Raw genomic sequence first — 21,848 nt, forward strand, 5'->3', positions numbered from 1 at the left:
TTGGTGAAGACCATACACATGCTGCTCATAAAAACTCAGTTTGCTGATGGTTTGGTTGTTTGTTATAGATTTGTTTGCAAGTGTAGTTTTGTCAAGTTTTATAGTGTTAGTCGTATATAGAGTCACCATCATTTCAAAAATTCCTTCCCCTCCCTTTTGTCTATCGTTGATTGGAACCTTTCCCTTGCTGTCTATGAATTCATCATCTTTCGAAATGATCGGTCAAAGTCACAAACACCCACGGTCACAATCTTTCCTTTGAACCACTTTGAACTACTTCGAACCTCGGTTCGAAGTAGTTCAAAGTAGTTCAACATAAGGTTTTATTCTAACGTTTTTCTTTGGCAGGAAATATTTATTAATGCAGCGGCGCTTTCTTTTGAATTACTTTGAATCACTTCGAACCTTGGTTCGAAGTAGTTCAAAGGGGTTCACGGCAGATATGATCAACATTTCCAAATCCAGAAGTACAGCGCGCCGCCATCAGACAAGGCCATTTATGATCTTGTCAGAGAGACACGAGCTAAAGGACATTTCTATTTCCGAGGAAAAAAGCCATCATTATTGGAAGTGGGGTAAATCTTCAACTTGAGAAAATGATTAAGTTAATCATTACTGATGGAGCCGAAAAGGGGAAAATCATTAAATGAAAAGCTCATGCAGTGAGGCTTTCGAATGTGTGAAGGGTAATGAGAGGTGATGTGTCATTAATGCTTAATAATCATCCTGTGCTTCCACATGAAATCACTTTCTTTTAATAAAACCCATTCAGTTTCCTTTTTAATTATCATGCAAAGATTTGAAAGTGGAAAGAAGTAGTTGTTAAAGTGGATAGAGAAACTTATTGGGTTTTCAACAGAGAACAGGTGAGAACTTAACAATCTTTGTTTTGTTTTGCAATCTGTGTATTTTCACAAAGTTTATCTGTTCAAAGCTTCACTTGTTTAATTGAGAATAAGGTCAGTTTTACACTTCCTCGGTAACGTTTCTAGTCTTGAATGTAAGAAACCAGTTATTTGTGATACAAATTTAGAAGGGGTAAAAGTAGAGGATTTGCAGGCGAAATTCTTAGAATATGCCAATGAGGTTAATGGGTGTATGGAAGTGTTAACAAGTGGATTAATTGAAGCTGCCGCCTTTCCCCCTGCTTTCATAAGTCATGAACTCCTACAGCTCTGTATTGACCACTATGATGTGAGGAGCAAGAGTATAGTGAGTAAGGATGGCAACACCATACTCTCCATCACAAGAGAAACTATTGCTTCTGTTTTCTGATTGAAAACAAACACTTTCGTAGCATTTTCACCCACACAAGCTTTGGCCGAATATCGTGAGGCTCCTAGCCAATTCCGCAACATCCTTGCTAGAAAATGGACTGAGGTCAATTACGGAGGAGGGTCTAGGTTGCCCAAAGTCATCACTAAAGATCACATGAAAACCCACATTCATGACCTGGTTGTATTATTACACAAAGTGAAGGGTTCAGCTGACGTATTCTTGTTTGAGGAATGGATGTATAGGTATGTTGAAATTATCTTAAAGGGTGAGTAGTGGATGGATTGGGCGGAAATCATCGCCAGTTTATTGAGAACCCAACTTAAACATGCCAAAGAGTCTTGCGAGAGTTTCTATATGGCCTCATATTTGACCTACTACATGGCCTGCACATGTAACCTCACCTCTCTTCCCCATGGAGTGTGGAACGAAGGAATAACCGTTTTTCAATATTGCCCCTTGTTTCAAAAATATAAAGTTCTAGAAGATTTTCGCAAAGTGCATGATGTATTGATGGAGAACATCTATATGTCCTTGAAAGGAACTCAGATGCCTAGGATTTCTCCTGAAGCGCAGAGGCTAGTTCAACAATATGGGAGTTACTTCATCCAATTCCCCAGGTTCACATACCTAAGAATTGGTGGGTTTGATGATGAACCTGTGAAGCTACCCTGGTATGCCCTGGATTGTTTCATTTTGGCTGAGTTATGTAGACAACTCTTTTCCGTGGTTAAAGATAATCTTCCACAAGAGGATTGGGAGACAACCTTCCCTATCAAATTGGGTTCGCTAGTTTGTAACAACATGGATAACACTTCCATCATTGGAAGTAATCTGCTCGGGTTCAATCTTGGCTTTTATCATAGCACAAGAGACTTTGACAGTAAGGGATATGCAGCCCAAGTCCTCGGCCTTGAGGTCAACCCCTCAGCTACTCCACATTTAGAAGATCTTTGGAGGGACTGCAAAAATGAGGAAGAAGTCCTAAGGAAAGATCATTCAAGACTAACCTTGCAGCAAATCAATTCTTTCAGATTGAAGTTCAAAATAGAAGGGATAAACAATGATGGTTCGGACATAATTGAACTCGGTTGGAAGGAATCAAGTGAGATGAAGTCCCTAGCAGTTGACTGGAGTAAAGATGAGGAAGATGATATTAATTTGAGGGCTAGGTTCATATTGACCTACACAGATGACTGGTTACAGAGAAAGAGCCGAGGAGTCATCAATGAACCTCCTGCTGAGGTGATTTCTTCCTCTGAACCACTTCAATCTGACATTTCATTTTCTCCTGTTGCAGGTGATACATTGGTTCCAGATAAAAGGAAGAAGTCTCCCTATCACTTGCAAACTACCGCTCCAAGAACAAGGTCCCAATCCAAGTCGGAAGCCTTGAAACAACTTAAAGCCCAAAAGCAGAAAATGACGTCCTAGGGACAGGATTCAAGTGATGGACCAGATTTTTCTGATGGAGGGGACGGTGATGTTCAATTTATTGAAGCTCCCAAGGTGGATCAACTTAGGTCTTTAACTCAACCAGAGGTGCTTAGATGATGCCTATGAACCCTGCTATTCCCTCATGGTTGTCAAATTCCATCAACAAGAAAAGGAGTCTGTAGCCAGTGTCCACATCGGTGAAGGATATAGTCACAAGGTATGCGGCCAGAGATTCTAAAGCAAAGAAGGTAAAAACGGATGCTTATCTTACTAAGGACCCGGTGACAGGGAAAATCACTGCAGAGGTGGCCACTTATAAGCAAAAGAAGGAATCTGGAGATATAGGAAAAGAAAGAATTGAAGGGGATGGTAACAGCCATGGCTGCATACATTGATTCCCTGATTAATCTTGGAGCCTCACCAATTGTCCAGATTCCACAGCTATTCGACCCCAATTTTGCTGAGAGTCAGCAATTGATGAAGCAATTGCAGAAAGGGAAGCTGCTGACTGACGCCATGAAAAATTGGACGGATAGCATAATAAAAGAGGGTAATAAATTCATTTTTGAGTTTACAAGTGTTTACGCAGAAGGAGAGACGTTGCTAGGGGAGACTCAAACCTTGATTCCAGGATGGGAGACAGAGCTAGGACATTGCTAAGCGATGGTTTTCTAGGTAACAGAGGTTGATCGGTTCGGAGTTTTCAAGTTCCTAAATGAGAATCCTATGAAGCATGTGGATCCATGTATGTTGTTTATCCTGAAAAATAATATGAATTGGAAGGAATCTATCTACAAGGAAACCATCAAGGAGATGCAAGGCATTGAAAATAGGATCACAGAGATGCACGAGGAACTCGTAAAGGACATGAAAATTGTAAATCCCATAGGCATCTTGTAGTTTGATGAAGGACACATGGATGCTGAAGTGTTGATAAAGAGTTTCAACGAAGCAGTGGAGCAAATCAGAGATAGTGAATCGCCAAGAGCCGATGACTTCATTGCGCTGGCTAACATTGAATCTATGTTATGCCTCAACAAGAATCTGATGCCACGACAGAGTCTCAAAGTGAAAGAGTACAGGTGGCAGAAAGATGCGTGTAGAGCTCGATTGATGAGCTTGAAGAATCCTCACTCCCATGCAACCCAAGAGTTCATGGCCACGTTTCGGAGCTAGGAGCTGGTGCGTCAAACTGTCGAGGAGGAAGATAAAACTGACCAAGAAGCTGGAAACTGAACCGTTGCTTTTTGGCGCCTTTTCATTTTTGATAACTGCTCTTTCGTTTTATAACGGTTTCTTGTATTAACCGAAAGGGCGGGGTTTTGATGGAGGCCCTCTTCCGATTTGAAAAATATAAATGCTGGGCATTTAACTGGTTTGGGGTTTTTTAGGCAAGGGATAGATAGAAGTAGATGATATACACTCTGTTAAAGTAGATAATATAAAAAAAATAGTGATCTGAGATAGTATATGGATATTTTTGCTTTCAAAGACTTTGTGCATGGAAGTTTAATATACATATATGAAGAATTTCGGGTTTAAATTTTGAAACTTGGTGTTCAAAACGTTGGGTCATTATTACTTTGTGAATGTGATTTGGCAATTCGAAAATCTTGATCGCTGTTCTCTTACTGTAAGTTTATTTAGTTTAACTCTTGATTCATATTGGATTTTGTGGTGAAGATTCATTCTTTGAAGTGGATTTCCTGCACATGTTAGTTTGAATTTATTCATTGCTGAGAAGTTTGCATTGATGATTACCTCATTGCCAAAGAGCAGTCAAGAGACCCTTAGTCACTTTTAGGAAAAAGTGCAAAAGTAATCTTAAATTCATTGTAAATCTGATGAGGGAGCTGTACCTTAGGAAAATTCAGAGAGAAAATTAAATTAAATGACACTTTCTCAACTGTTGTGAATGGTTTTTTTCTTTCTATAAGATTGGGCATAGAGTAAATTTGATAAATTGTAAAAAGGACAATCTGTTCACCAACAAATAGATCATTTAGATGTGTGCATTTGAATATAAAAGAGACTGCAAACTGATCTGAAAGTAACTTTGGATACAATAATATTAGAATATGGCAATCTAAATTTTATTTTTACTTTAAAGAATTAAATCAGGTTTATTATCTAATTTCTTTCATCCCTCATTGAGGTTGCAACACAAATATACTTTCAAGTTTCCTTTGTAATTATTGTTATATTGGATGCTTCTATTTAATTTGATTTTATTGATTCCAATAACAATATAATATCTTGAGGTATTTACTGTTGGTTCTTGATATTTATGGGCGGTTGTGTTCTGAGCGAAGGGCACTGATTTTCTGTCAGGTTCAATGCACCATGTACGAGTCCATCCAAAATTCCTCCATTCTAATGCGACTTCTCACAAGTGGGCTTTTGGAGGTGTCTCCTTAGATTCTATTTGCTATAAATGAATTATTTGCTATATATATGATTGTTCTGCAATAATATTTCTCTGGGATGTGCCAATATTGCAGGCCCTCATTTGTTTTCATGTTGGTTGGTTACATAATTCACTGTTGACATATGTCATAGCAATCCCACATGTTTATGATGACACATTTTATTTTCATGCTGTGTTATTTAGAGAATTCATGTTGCAGGGCAGTTTGTTAGATAGGATTTAAGTGCTCTTTTCTATAAATCAAAGCTCTTAATATGATTACATTGTTTTCCTTTCCCTGTTTGTATATGTGTAATAATCTGAAGCTTAATTTTAAAGTCAATATACTGGATGAGATTAAATGGACATTCTGTCAAACAGTTCTCCTGCACCCTGTAATATGCTCTGATACCACTGTAATAATCTGTGCTTAGGAGGATCAAAATTATGTGAATTTCCACTGAGAATATTTCGTCAAACAGTTGACATATATCCTGGTTTTAAGTTCTAACACTGCTGAGACAGATTCACTCCAGAATATATAACCATATGTGTTACGGATTTTGAATACATTATAACAATTTTAGAGAACATCAATACTGTGTTTTATTAAGTTCCATGTATGACAGGCACAACCATGCTTAAACTATATGATAATATGAGATAATGAGTTTGAAGGAATTAATATACTGTATGTATGTTTCCAGGATACTATGATTAGTATTATAAAATGCAGGCATGGAAATGAGAACCTGTATATAGAAGTCGACTGAGCACAATCTTGCTCCTTAACGTGCCCGCTCTGATACCACGGTTCTGATGATTACCATCGAGTGTTGCAATATCCGTAACAACAGCACCACATTTCTGGAATCAACTGTTATCTGCCCCCGTGTATAAACTACAGCACCCAGTCACGAATACCCAGCTCCAGCGTGACCCTCTATAATTTGTAATCTCCAACGTGGCGTGACAGTAACCACCCTGTCATAAGCAATCCTTGAGGCGACGTGAGATTAACTGTTGCAAGACCCGCTGTGAGATGCCCGCACGGTGAACTGGGACGGTATTGATAGTGTTTCTTGCCCCCGTCTGTGAGATTCGCGACCTCTCTCCTATTCTTAGACTCGTTCTTTCTAATGCCGAATGTGGTCTGCTTGCTGTCCGACTAGAACCCCCCGACTGTGACCTCAGATACGTCCTGATTACAACCCCTCTGATCCTTCCACTTGACGCGCGACTGGTGCTCTATATCTTCCCTTCTACTGTGTTGTAATCCAAAGACTGACTCTCCAAAAAAATGAACCAGATTGCGTTTTGTTGATCAAACTACTTACCTACGCCTGTCCAGATGAATCCGTGCGCATATGCACTGCTGATAACAGTTACGCTTCCTCAGCAATGCCGTTCCACTCAAAATCTCCTGGCGTTTGCACAACAGCTATTCTCCAATATTGCAAAATGGTAGCTTCTGGGGCTACGTCCAAAACTACCAACACTCTTAAGGGTTTTCGTCCTTAAGATGATCCAGTCACATTCAAGAAACCAGTATAATCTGAATATTTAATATCATTCTTCATGGTAACAATCCCAATGCAGGCTCTCCTTTTTATAACCTCGAAGTGAGGGAAAAACGTTGGCATGAGGAATGTGGGATAAAATCACATTTTCGTCCTGTAGTGCCTTTAAGACATTTTATAAAGTGTATAGCTTATAATATTGAAATGACTTAATTTTTCCTCTCACTTTAATGAAGTTCTGAAGTGAGGTCGCTTTAAACTCCTGTTGTGACTGGTAAACATCCTGCCAATTAACATTTAATCCATCCGGATGTGGAGATAGATTAAATTATGCCCATCTATTTAGCACTGAGAAGGGGACATGACAGTCCTCCCTTCCCAGGATTGCTTGCCCTCAAGCAATCTCAATGATGGATGCTGTAATATAGACTCACCTTCCCATGTGGCGTCTTCATAAGGCAAGTCTTTCCAACGGATCAAATATTCCCTGATGATGCGGTTGCGCAACTTTTTCTCTCTGGTTTCAATCACTTCTTCCGGTACCAAAATAAGCTTACCCTCCTCATTAAGCGGGGGTAAAATATCGGAAGGTACAATTTGCTGACCCACAGCTTCCTTGAGGCACGAGACATGAAAAACATTGTGAATCCGGTTGTCACCTGGCAGCTCCAGCTCATAAGCGACTTCTCCTACTCTCCTGGTGATAGTGTATGGTCCATAAAATCTGGGCTTAAGTTTCTCGGACCCACTCTTCTTCAAAGAGCTCTGTCTGTAAGGCTGTAGTCGTAGGAAAACTCTATCTCCAACCTCGAAACTCCTTTCGGTGCGATGCCGGTCAGCGTACATCTTCTGCTGATTCTGCGCCTGCTGAATATTATCCCTGAGGACTCGGAGGATGTCCTGCTGCTCCTCAATCCAATCTCTGGCTAATGGTGCTCTGCTGTCTGATAATGCCAAATCAATGAAAGAGAGAGGCTCATAACCATAGAGAGCACGAAAAGGGGTCATCCGAATAGACATATGATAGGGGGAGTTATAACAGTATTCTCCCAAATACAGCCACTTGACCCACGCTCTCTGCTGTCCTGCAATGTAGTTCCTCAAGTAACCTTCCACCCACTTGTTCACTATCTCGGTCTGCCCATCAGTTTGTGGATGGTAACTTGTGCTCGGAGTCAATTCTGTACCAGTCAATCTAAAAATCTCCTGCCAAAAAGTGCTGAGGAATCTACTGTCCCGGTCACTCACAATGGTTCTGGGTAATCCATGGAGTCTAAAAATCTCTCGGAAAAACAATTCAGCCACCTGAGAGGCTGACCAGTCTGCTGATATCGCAAAAAAATGTGCATATTTGGTCAACCTGTCCACCACTACGAAGATGCAATCCCTACCTTGGACCCTCGGCAACCCGGTGATGAAATCCATTGAAATGCTCTCCCATCTTTGGGCTGGAATGGGAAGAGGCTGAAGTAATCCAACAGGAAATCCCTGTTCTGACTTGTTCTGCTGACAAGTCTGGCACTCTCTAACATACTGAAGGATATCATCCTTGAGCCCCTTCCAAGAGAATCTCTCTCTAATTTGCCTGTAGGTTTTGAAAAATCCTGGGTGCCCTGCCGTGGGTGCATCATGAAAGATGCGCATAATATCCTCCTTTAATTTAGAATCAGGTACTAGGTAGACCCTGTTCTTATAGTAAATGATGTCGTTCAGCACCTTGTACCTCTCATCCTGAAGTATGCCATCCATAATCTGACAAGCGTGTACATTTTTGGAATACTCCACTAGAAGTTGTGATTTCCAGTCCGCTGAAATTTCAGAAATGATGTAACAATCCCGCGCTGGTGGTCTACGAGAAAGGGCATCAGCAACAGTATTATTTTTCCCTTTGACATATTCAATGTCAAAATCATACGCTTGTATCTTGCTGACCCATTTCTGTTGTCTTTCATTCAATTCTTTCTGTTCAAGGAAGTAACGTAGGCTGTTATGATCAGTTTTGACTGTAAATTTACTCCCCACCAAATATTGTCTAAATTTTGCCAATGCATGCATTATGGCCAGCATCTCCTTATCATAAGTGGAATACAATACCTCGCTGCCCCGAAGTTTCCTGCTCTCAAAGGCAATGGGGTGCCGGTCCTGCATCAAAACTGCCCCTATTCCGCTTCCCGATGCATCACACTCTAGAACAAAGGGCTTAGAGAAATCCGGAAGTGCTAGCACTGGGCATGAACTCATCACCTGTTTCAGCCTATCAAATGCTGTCATGGCCTCCTCTGTCCAAGAAAAAGCCCCCTTGCGAGTCAAATCCGTAAGGGGTGCAGCAACCTGTGAAAAACCCTTGGCAAACCGCCTATAATAGGAGCAAAGACCAAGGAAACCACGTAATTCTGATACATCCTTCGGTGGTGGCCAATCCAATATCGCTCGAATCTTCTCCTGGTGCACCTTAACTCCCTCAGTTCCAATCACATGACCCAAGTAAAGAATCTCAGTCAATCCAAATTCGCACTTGGATTCCTTCGCAAATAAAAAGTTCTCCTCTAAGATGCTAAGAATCTCATCCAAATGCTGAACGTGTTCCTCCCAAGTTCTGCTGTAAACCAATATGTCATCAAAGAATACTAAAACACACTTCCTTAGCTGTTTCTTAAAAATATGGTTCATGCAAGACTGGAAGGTGGCTGGGGCGTTAGTGAGCCCAAAAGGCATCACCAAGAACTCATAATGTCCGTAATGGCATCTGAACGCTGTCTTATGCACATCTTCTTTCCGGACCCGAATCTGATGGTACCCTGAGCGTAGATCTATCTTGGAAAAATAAACTGCCCCATGAAGCTCATCTAACAATTCATCAATACGGGGAATCAGATACCTGTTCTTGATAGTTCTCTTGTTCAGGGCACGGTAATCTATGCACATCCGAAGGGTGCCATCCTTCTTCTTAACCAACACTACCGAAGATGCAAAGGGACTAGAGCTGGGTCTGATATGTCCCATATCCAAAAGCTCCTTTATCGTCTTCTCTATTTCCTCTTTGTAATGCCTAGGATGACGATAAGGCGTAGTAATAACAGGTTTAGCTCCCTCCTCAAGCTCAATAATATGCTCAAATCCCCTATTCGGAGGAATCCCAGGAGGAATATCCTCGAAAACTCTCCTGTGCTTGTCTATAACTGTTTGGATGTCGCAGTGATATCGCTGTCCTGTACCCTGAATCTCCTTGGACGAGATAAAACACTGAGTAGCCCACTCTATATCCTCATGTCTCAAAATAGCCTCCATCCTGTGAGCTGAAATCACCCTGTAAAAACTCTAACTGCATAGTCACATGATCAAATGTATACCTACGAAGAGTACTCAGCCACTGTCTACCCAAAATAGCATCCAACCCATCCAGATCAACCACATAAAAATCAGAATCTAGAAGATAACCATCAAACTGAATCTGAAGCCCGGCTACCTTCTTTGTGCACCTCAAAACATCTCCACCAGCTACCTTAACATCAAACTCAGGTATGGCCACTGTCTGCAATCCCCTCCTAGATACCATCTGAGTACTGATGAAATTATGCGAGGCTCCCGTGTCTAAAAGGCAAATGATACGCTGGCCTCTAACAACTCCTTTCACCCTGAAAGGATGACATGCTGGATCACTAGATAGGGTAGCTAAAACTGGAGCTTGCTCAGGAGTAGTTTGTTCCTTTTTCTTATCTTTTCCCATCTGCTCTTCATCCTCCTTCTCATCTTCGCTGTCCCTACTGCTATCCTCTTCCCGTGGTTCTTCTACCTCTTCCTCCTCTTCAGAATGGATCTCAACGTAGTGGATTTTGCCCTTACCCAAACATCTGTGATCAGGAGTCCAAGGCTCCTTGCAGGTAAAACATAACTTCTTCCTCCTCAATTCATTGCGTGACTCAAAATCCAGTCTGGGGGTATTTGACTTTTGCTGTTTTTTGTTCCCCTTATAAGAAGTGGATCCTTTATAGGATTTCTTAGGAGGCTGCGACAACGAAGGAGTGTCCAAATCATGAGCAATCTTAATGGCGTCATCCAAGGTGCTGGGTTTTAAGACTTTGACCAAGCCTCTAAATCTGTCCTGTAATCCTTCTGTGAATAACATCACCTTGCGTTGCTCGGACATGTCAGGTACCATCACTGAAATCCGTTGAAACTCATCTATATAATGATCCAAAGCCCCGCTCTGTCATAACTAAGCCAAATCTCTGTAATAAACCTCAATGTCTTTCCTGTCAAAACGGGTGATCAGCTTTGAGCTGAAAACCTCATATGAAGTGATGAGTCCGTGATCTTGAGTGACTAGACCGTGGTGCCACCAATCATAGGCTGCTCCTTCAAGATGCATTGTAGCAAATCGGATAGCTTCTGTTTCTGTCATGGGCTTGAGTGTTAGGTAAGTATCCAATTTATGAATCCACGCCCTTGCTGTAGTTTTATTGCTGCCATCAAACGTGGGAAGTGTTAATTTGTTCATAGCATGTTTAAGATCCCTGTTTTGCATCCTAGGCCTCCTATCATGATGGGTTTTTTCAGCTTCCCTCTTTTGGTTCAAATATTGATTAAAATTCAGGTTTTGTTTTATGTGATCCGGAAGTAAGTCCCACTCATCATAAGTAGCTATAACATTATCAGCTAACAAGGCTGGAGTTTCAGGATGAGCCACTACTTCTTCAGCGTTATTTCCCACAAAAACAGGCATCAAGGGTCTATCTGTATTCCGAATAGGAGTCCTTACTGTACGGGGTGTTCCTGCAATGCTACTACCCCCACTGTGGTGGCTGGGAGCTCTCCTATTAACAGGGGCTAACTGCTGCATGGCACCTGTGAGCTGTTGTAATGCTGCAGCAATATTATTTTGTCCTTCCCTAATAGCTCGCATGGTCTCCATTACTTCCCTGTCCATTGCTTCCTCATTTCGTGCCATAGGGAAAACCTGCTCTTGTTCCTGAACCTGTTCAACTCTAGGAGTTTGTTCAACCTGGATTTCTGGCCCAAAGCTTATATCCTCATCCACCGAATAACTGTCTTCCACTACCAAATGTTCTGAAGATTCTGTCCTTTCCGGCTGAAGATGACGGAATGTATACTGCCTTTTACTCATTCATAAACCTGCAATAATATTTTTCCACAGGCTGGCAGGGTCTGTGGCTCTGATACCACTGTAATAATCTGAAGCTTAATTTTAAAGTCAATATACTGGATGAGATTAAATGGACATTCTGTCAAACAGTTTTCCTGCACCCTGTAATATGCTCTGATACCACTGTAATAATCTGTGCTTAGGAGGATCAAAATTATGTGAATTTCCACTGAGAATATTTCGTCAAACAGTTGACATATATCCTGGTTTTAAGTTCTAACACTGCTGAGACAGATTCACTCCAGAATATATAACCATATGTGTTACGGATTTTGAATACATTATAACAATTTTAGAGAACATCAATACTGTGTTTTATTAACTTCCATGTATGACAGGCACAACCATGCTTAAACTATATGATAATATGAGATAATGAGTTTGAAGGAATTAATATACTGTATGTATGTTTCCAGGATACTATGATTAGTATTATAAAATGCAGGCATGGAAATGAGAACCTGTATATAGAAGTCGACTGAGCACAATCTTGCTCCTTAATGTGCCCGCTCTGATACCACGGTTCTGATGATTACCATCGAGTGTTGCAATATCCGTAGCAATAGCACCACATTTCTGGAATCAACTGTTATCTGCCCCCGTGTATAAACTACAGCACCCAGTCACGGATACCCAGCTCCAGCGTGACCCTCTATAATTTGTAATCTCCAACGTGGCGTGACAGTAACCACCCTGTCATAAGCAATCCCTGAGGCGACGTGAGATCAACTGTTGCAAGACCCGCTGTGAGATGCCCGCACGGTGAACTGGGACGGTATTGATAGTGTTTCTTGCCCCCGTCTGTGAGATTCGCGACCTCTCTCTTGTTCTTAGACTCGTTCTTTCTAATGCCGAATGTGGTCTGCTTGCTGTCTGACTAGAACCCCCCGACTGTGACCTCAAATACGTCCTGATTACAACCCCTCTGATCCTTCCACTTGACGCGCGACTGGTGCTCTATATCTTCCCTTCTACTGTGTTGTAATCCAAAGACTGACTCTCCAAAAAAATGAACCAGATTGCGTTTTGTTGATCAAACTACTTACCTACGCCTGTCCAGATGAATCCGTGCGCATATGCACTGCTGATAACAGTTACGCTTCCTCAGCAATGCCGTTCCACTCAAAATCTCCTGGCGTTTGCACAACAGCTATTCTCCAATATTGCAAAATGGTAGCTTCTGGGGCTACGTCCAAAACTACCAACACTCTTAAGGGTTTTCGTCCTTAAGATGATCCAGTCACATTCAAGAAACCAGTATAATCTGAATATTTAATATCATTCTTCATGGTAACAATCCCAATGCAGGCTCTCCTTTTTATAACCTCGAAGTGAGGGAAAAACGTTGGCATGAGGAATGTGGGATAAAATCACATTTTCGTCCTATAGTGCCTTTAAGACATTTTATAAAGTGTATAGCTTATAATATTGAAATGACTTAATTTTTCCTCTCACTTTAATGAAGTTCTGAAGTGAGGTCGCTTTAAACTCCTGTTGTGACTGGTAAACATCCTGCCAATTAACATTTAATCCATCCGGATGTGGAGATAGATTAAATTATGCCCATCTATTTAGCACTGAGAAGGGGACATGACATGATGACACATGATGACTGTAATATCCCGAAAAGGATATTTTGCCGGATTCCCTTAACAATACCCTTAGAAATTAAACCTTGTGGACAATTTACAGCACATTCGGAAACCAGTACAATTTTCCAATTATATAAATGTCCCCAGATATAACATTCAAAAAATCGGGTATACGAACATGAGACACAGTGCTATAATAAACCAAAAGATTCTTCAAATTTATAGAACCCGTTATTTTCCATAACATTTAAAATATCAACATGCAACCAAGGTTCATAGACTGGTATGATAAAACCAGAAAACTCTAATAATTTCTCAAACAGTGATGTTGCTTGGTATAACAGCAATATAACATCCAACAACTAAATGTTATTGTATTTTACAACAGCAATACAATAACCAGCAACGAAAATTCAATCTTATACACAGAAGTTACAGTCAGATTGGAAAAACACGGAAAGAACCTGTAAGCTCGATGAGACACCTGAATTGATATCTCCCCTGACAATGGGTTTTCGTCCACTGTCTGCCTGCACGAGGGGCTACGTCCTCACACCGGCTGAAAGCTGAAGCTTTCTGAAAACTCTCCAAGAGAGAACTAGAAATCGGAATATGAAATCAAGCATGTCCACATGTTTATGAAATATAGCAATCCCACATGTTTATGATGACACATTTTATTTTCATGCTGTGTTATTTAGAGAATTCATGTTGCAGGGCAGTTTGTTAGATAGGATTTAAGTGCTCTTTTCTATAAATCAAAGCTCTTAATATGATTACATTGTTTTCCTTTCCCTGTTTTTATATGTAACCACTTGTTGAAACTTGGTCTTCTTTTGGTGTTTGTTTTGCTGGACACTGCAGTTGATAAACTTTGCTGGCTATGCTCAATGATGTTTTTTTGCAGTATTATAGCCCATGACTCCATTGTATATTGCTCTGTCAGGATTGGATAGGGCCTGTGACAAAGTGTTTTCCTTTTATTGTTTTCCATCTAGCATTATATATAAACTACTATGGTATAAGTGTCTGAACTAATAATTTAGAACAGTTCAATAAGCTCAGGGCTAGTTAATGAAGGAACTTGAAATGGACATTTTCCTTAGTGTGGAAATATTACTAAAGTCAACATTTGGTTCAATTCTACCTAAACCACAATAAGTTACAATGCCACTTCCACTAGCTATGCATTTCACAAATTGATTCATCTAAAGGTATTTTTTGGCAAGCTGGGTAACAATAACATCTAAGTCAACAAATTTGAGAGAGTTCCCAATTCCTTGTGATCTACTAATTGTAGTAAAGTTTCTGACATGAGAAGATATCCTAATAACCAGGGAGGGCTTGGGAGTGGACATTTCAATGGGATTGAGGATATCACTTCTCATGGTGGTTTGGGGGCAATGCTACCAATGAAGTTGAGGGGTAGTGCTCCTCTTGGGGGTGTGGAGCAATGCTCCTAGTGGGGTTGAGGGTAGCAACTCTTGTGAGGGTCTGGGGTGCCTTAGCAGGGTTGTGGGGTAGTGCCCCTTATGAGGTCAAGGAGTAGTTCCCTTGGCATGTTACTTGTTGTGATATTGGGTTGGCGTAAAGGCCCCTTTTTATTTGACCATGGAATATAATTTTATAATTAATATTAAGTTGCCGACAATTGAGAAACTTAATAATGTATAATTTTTAATTACTTTAAAATACACATCAATATAATTAAATGTTAGTGCGAATAGGGTTCTTTAGCTATCCGGTTCTTTCTCAGATAGTTCTTCTCTATAGCTCTCTTCACACTTCCTTTGCTTAGGGACTTCTTTCACTTTATCCCACATCGACATTATTTTCAGTCTTTTAGGTGGTAAGTTCTACCTATAGCTATACTTACCCATCACTCTTAATGAGTATTCTCATTCATTTTTATGCTTTGAAATCTCAATTTAAATAGAGTTTATTTGGCTCATATCTGATTTTTGTTTTCTTTCCTTCTTTCATTTGCATTCTTGGGTTGCTTTTCATGCAATCTTACATGGTATTAGAACAATTGAGAGTTGTGGGTTAGGTACTTAAGGGGGGTGTTAGTGTGAACAGGGTTCTCTGGTGTGCTAAGTTGTTGATGGTAGTTGAAATTGAAATGACCAAACCACTTATGCGTTAGGATATGGTCACAAGTCTTGCCAAGAATAGTTTCTCAGATGGAGTTTGTAATGATGTGGCATGCCCATTTTTTATCCTTGTCTTTCAGTAATGCTCGCTATCTTGGGTGGATATTTTGCAACCAATAGTTTTGTGAAAATCTAGTTGCAAAATAGGATAACCAGCCACAACATACGAAACAAAGTCTCTCCTACCTTAAAGGGAAGGCTCCCCCTTTTCACCATTCCTTGGATCAACTTAAGGTAAGAAAGAAGTTGAGAGATCCAGAAGGGGTGTTACCAATATTCTTTCCTCTTAACTTAAAGAAGGAACCCATTTACCCGTGGAGTGAGTAATGGGCAAGATGAAATCTCTAACTACACTTCTATCTAGTAGCTGGAAACGGTGATACTGATAAACCAACACCAACTCAAAGGCTGATTGAAAGCGTACTAGTTTGGCTCTAAGTCCTGTTTGTCTAATTTATAAGAAAAATCACTACCATTTGGGCGCAAAGACTTCTAGAAGTAGATGATAACTATTCTATAACTTATTTTTAGTTTTAATCTATTTAATAAGAAAAACCTCTACCATTGGGGTGCAAAGATTTCTAGAAGTAGGGAAATTCTTATTTTTTATCATGAATTTGAGATGGTAACACAAGCTATAGTCAAAGCTTCCAGTCTATGTATTACCACAACCGCTCCCAGTCAAAGCTTCGGCTCTGATTGCTTCTTAGCTGACTATGCTCTATTATTGAACACACAATATTAACATGAATCAAAGACAATAAGCACGAACTACAACCAAAGCTTCTAATTTGCTCTATCACAATTGCTTCTAGTCAAAGCTTCGAATCCAATTGCTTCTCTTATTCACTTTTCTCCCAAATTCATACTACACAATCAAAGTAATGCTTGCACAAGTTTGGCAGAGCTTTCTTGCATACAACAAAAGATGATTTTTATAATGAGACGACACTCCTTTTTATAGGTAAAGGAGTTGAGAAAAAAGTGGAGGAAAAAGTGGGAGCAACTCAACCAATTTTGACCTAGTAAAACTAGGTAGGAAGAAATATTGGATTACATGTCATGAGTACATGCAATCGAATTACATGTGATTACATGCATTTGAGTTATATGCGATTGGATTACATGCAATCCATCTTCTGCATCTACAAATCTAGAAAACACTTGAAGACAATGTTGAAACCGTTGATTCCAAATGAATCAATTCTGTAGATTACCAGCAAAAGCCTTGAACTCCGTGATGATTGTGGGATTGTAATTGATGTATTTTGGAAAATTGATGTGATCAAGATTTTCCTCGTTTGATAATTGTCATGAATTCTCCTTTGTAGATTGGCACATTTTGGAGTCTCTGACACTTTGAACACCTTCTCTACGATGTCTGGATGTAAACCTAGAACAACTTTCTCACTAGCATCTGCAACGTTTTTTTTTCAAAGCAAAGTGTTTGGCACATTCCCACACAAACTCAGGTTCTTAGACAACCATTGGGAAAATGGAGACCACATGAATAATTGCTTCTTGAGGATCAAAGCATATCTTCTCAACAGGATGTCTTTGTTTTTTGAAGAAGTTTTGACGTATCTTGAAGAGTGCACCGCAAGATGAAGTTGAAGACATCTTCCATTGAGATTGCATTCATGAAAATTTTGGGATTTGAGTTACAATAATGAATGAATGAGGGATGAGTGTTTGAAGTATGCATTAGATACTTATGAAACACATATGATGGCTGGAAATGAACCAAAAAGCATATGTAGTAGGGTGAAAGGGCCAAAATTAGACTCTTAAGGGTGGATTGCATGTGGGTAGAGATGGACTTTTGTGGGTATGGCCAAGAATGCAAGTTGGGATAGATATGAATGTGTACAAATGACAACTTTGGTGTTTAAAGAGTGACCTTCAACCAAAGTCGAAATGTAAAGTGTAATCATGACTTGATGTAAACATGTAATTGGGTTTGAAGGATGAGATTACATGTAATTGCGGATGGAGAATGAGATTACATGGAATTGTGAATGGAGGATGGAATTACATGTAATTGCTCTTGGAATGTAATTGCATATGAAGGAAATGGATGCAATATGCTTTGACATGAATTAGTGGGATATAGAAAGATGTGATGCACTTGCATGGAAAGGTGAAAATGAAATGGTGTGATATACTCTTGCATTCTGGAGAAGAATCCTTAACCTTTCCAAAAAAAAGAAATCAAAACAACAAGCAAACATCAAACAAAAATATGCACAAAGAAAAAAACACATACCTTTGGTTATTGACTCAAACATGACAAATAACAAGTTGGCTTCCTATATGCACTTTCGAAATTGAAGTTTGGGGAAAATCCAAGCATGTGAAAATGAAGGTTTTCATCTTATATAAAGGAATTTTGCACAACACATGGCATGTCTTTGAACAAGTGTACAATATATAAGTCATAATATGCGACAAAATAGCAAGATAAGCATGAATTGAGAAGCATAGTTGAAATTGTCTACTTGGAGATAAAAGAGCCAAAAATGCAGGAGAAAGAAGTTGCAATGAAAGAATTCTCTCAAACTTTGAAATTTTCAACCAAATCTTTGACCTTTTCAAAACTTCCAATGATGGATTTGAATGAGATGTTTTTGGATATTAATGCCAAAAACGTGCTCAATAACTTCCAAGTATGCAAACTTTTTTTGTAGAATTCAAGTATTTGGGTGTTTTTTACCAAAAACGTGTTCTCAAGTTGCGATGACATGAAACATTTTGGCCATGAATGGTAAAAACCTGATTCCCAAAGGCAACAATATGCATCCAAACTAAAAAACGACCCTCCATTGATGGAAAACGTGAGCTGGAAATGCCGAAATGGGCGTTTTTAGCAAAAATGTGGCTCCAAAATGCATATATATTGGTCATTTTTGACTTGTGAATGCAAAATGTCTTCCCTAAATGCTAATACATGGATCCAAATGCAAAAATGTGGCTCCAAAATGTAAAAACGTGAATGAAAACACAATTTTCTGGGCATTTTTAGCAAAAATGTGCCCTAAAAATGCTTGTATTTGAGTCATTTTTGGCTTGGGAATGCAAAACTGTGGTCTTCAATAGGATTTGCATGTGTTGAAAGGCCAAATCGGGGTCTAGGGATGCATTTACATGTTTAAAATGTATTCATATGATGGCTGGAAGTGCAAATCGCACTCTCAAGACCTCATTACATATTTAGAATATGTAATACATGCCATGTGTTTGGACGTTTTTGGTTTTGGAGTGCAAAAATGGGGTCTTGGAGGGTGATTACATGAGTTTTGACTGCAAAATCGGATTCCCCAAGACACATTATATATAAAATCCATTGGTTGGAAGTGCATTTACATGTAAAATGACTCTTAGAAGTCCATTACACATTTCAAATATACATTTGCATGTTTAAAATCAGACACTAAATATGCATTTGCTTATTTACATGTTTTAGTGCAAATCGCAGTCTAGAAGGGCATTTGCATGTTTTAAAATGCATGGGATTTGGTCTCTTATGCAAGTTGCACTCTTGGAGTGCGTTTGCATTTTTAAAATATTGTAAAACAATGCAAGGAGTGCAAAATTGCACTCTCCAAGGGTCATTGCACATTTTAAAAACAATGCATTTTCATGTCTTTGAGCCTTTAGATGCTAATCACGTTCCAGGAGACCCGTTGCATGTTTTAAATTACATGCATTTACATGTTTTAGTATTACAAAATGACTCTAATGCAAAATCTCATTCTCTAGAGGCATTTAAATGTAAATATGTAAATGGGTTGGAAAACATGTATATGCACAACTAAAGTGATAAATTAAGCACATGTCTAATTGGTTTTTGAGGAAATATCACTTAATTGGTTAAAAAATAACATTTACACTATATAATTAATATATTATGTGGAAATATTATTTGAGAAAAAGTAATATTTAACTTAGATGTTTTATATAAAACATAAAGTAACTCAAAAATAAATCAAACAATATAGTTAATAAAGTCACTTAAGTGAAAAATTTAAAAAACAACTCAAGATTAAAATGTAACATAAAGTGCTCTATAGTCACTCAAGTGTTAAAATTTAAGTGATAAAGTAACTTAAAAACATAGCATAAAGTGAATCGATGTTATATGTTTCAAATAATGAATGTCAACATGAAAATATAACATGATTTTTTAAGTCATGCAATTGCATCTAGAGAGTCCACCTTTTGGGCAATTATTTGGTCATATCTTTTGATTGCCAAGTCCGATTAAGCCCTAAGATATACCGAATCAAATGGAAAATCGAAAGCAATTATTTGAGCAAAACCAAAAGACCAAAAGCAAAAAAACACACTCAAAAATGCGAAAAGGATGTTGAAGGCTTCAAAAATCAAGCATAGGCTTAATAAAATGAAAAATGAAGAGGACATGACAAAAACCTTTAGTGAAAGGATTCATTATATCAATTGGGATCGATTGGTTGATCAATGTTAGCCAATTAAATAATGAACTAACTTAGAGAAATGCAAAACTAAGTTGAAAAAGTTTTGTACTGTCACTTACATTTTGTGGTGACAAAATGTAGGACAACACGTTACTTGCTTACTTTTTTTTGATGATGTTACATCTAAACCTGAGATTACCATTTTTATCATAAAGGAGAAATTTTTGAAAGATTCTTGGAGTTCAAGGCTTGTGCCGAGAGAAAATGCAGGAAGGTTGTCAAGATTTTCCACATATTCTCTCTCCACATTGACGATGGTAGAGAATATGTGAATCAATGCTTTGAATTTTTTTGCACTTTCGTAGGGATAGATTCTCCATATACTTTTTCTTGTACTCCTTAGCATAATGGTATGATAAAGAGAAAAAATAGGTTCGTGAATGAGATGGTTGGTTAAATGATCTAGACATGCTCCCCTACATGTAAGTATTGGGCAAAAGCTATCAACTATGCTTCTCACGTCTAGAATAGAGTTCCTGATTAGCCATTGAAGGGAATTACTCCCTTTGAAGCTTGGTGTGGCAAGAAACCTATTATGTAGCACTTCAAAGCTACATAAGAAGTTTCCAAATACGTTGTGCACTTCATACAAAGCACTCATAGGTATGAGATTTGCCATGTAGGCACTGATGCAAACTTGATTGGACACACTTGATTTTTGATTGCGTAGGTGATCTCAATGATTGTAAGATCACAATTGGCTACAATTTTCACCTTGGTTTTTGGTCCAATTTTCAATATGCCATTGCTGTTTCTTCGATTGTGTTTGAATATTGAGGAGCCGTTAACGCCATCGTTAAGGCTTCTTGGATTCAAAATATCCTTGTTGAACTTGGCATCAATTTTTAGAGGTCATCAACTATCTACTATTAAAACCAAAGCACCATCCAAATATTGAAGAACTCGGTTAATCATCAGAAAATCAAACACATTGAGCTCCACAAGAATTGTCTCAAGAAGCCTATTCAAGAGCAGGTCATCAATTTGCAGTACTGTCCCACGATAGAGTAGGTTGCAGACATCTTCACCAAACCCGTTATTGAGAGCAAGCATGCTCATCTTGGTTTCCCTTGGGGTTAAGAGACTGTCTCTTTTGAGGGGGTTTCTTAGCCCTTCTTGTTCTATTCTCTCTTGGAGGGAGTTTTTTCCCACTAGGTTTTCTGCTTCTTTTTTATACTTGAGGGGATCTTTTGTACATGGACACCTCGTTAGGCATAATTGACAAGACCCATATTTACATATTTGTTTACATTTCCTCCCAAGTTGCCGTTAAGGGGGAGGGGGGTGTTGTGTTAGTGTGAATAGGTTTTTTTTTGCCATCTGGTAGTTTATTAGCTATTTCTCTATTATAGTTTTCTTCACACTTAGTGTGCTTAAGAAATTTTTCACTTTATCTCACATTGATAGTGTTCTCAGCCTTGGGTGGGTCCTACATATATTCACCTATTGTCTCATATATGGATTATGATTCTTGTAGATGCTCTGCATTCTCTAGAGTTAAATATATATATTTTTGGCTTATATCTGCTATCTGTTTTGCTTCATTTATTTGCATTCTTAGGTGGCTTTTCAGCCAAATCTTACATTATCTATTTATATATTGAATAAATGTTCATTGTTTTGGGAGTATTCATATATAATTATTTTAGTGCTTAAGTGACTTATTTTATGTTAACAGAGGATTATAAGAGGTTGCTTTATTACTGCCCATTTGCTTAAGTTAAATATTGAAAAGTGAGGGAAATTTGAAAGGAATTCTGGGAGGTTCCTCAAAGAGTTATAAAAGGATAGAATAGGATTCTTA

General features: G+C 38.9%; 1 protein-coding gene across 1 annotated transcript in view; it reads left to right on the plus strand.

The window, feature by feature from the left end:
* Positions 1–21,848, plus strand: part of LOC149528355 (protein MICRORCHIDIA 2-like) — a 313,301-nt gene that overhangs the window by 26,808 nt on the left and 264,645 nt on the right. Inside the window, exon 3 of the mRNA XM_089811551.1 lies at positions 5,044–5,118. Within this exon, the coding sequence (XP_089667677.1) occupies positions 5,044–5,118 (75 nt within the window). The remainder of the gene's footprint in view (positions 1–5,043; positions 5,119–21,848) is intronic.

This window comes from Cupressus sempervirens, chromosome 11 (genome assembly GCF_028749045.1).
Source record: "Cupressus sempervirens isolate cs-2001-9-10 chromosome 11, ASM2874904v1, whole genome shotgun sequence".
Taxonomy (NCBI): domain Eukaryota; kingdom Viridiplantae; phylum Streptophyta; class Pinopsida; order Cupressales; family Cupressaceae; genus Cupressus; species Cupressus sempervirens.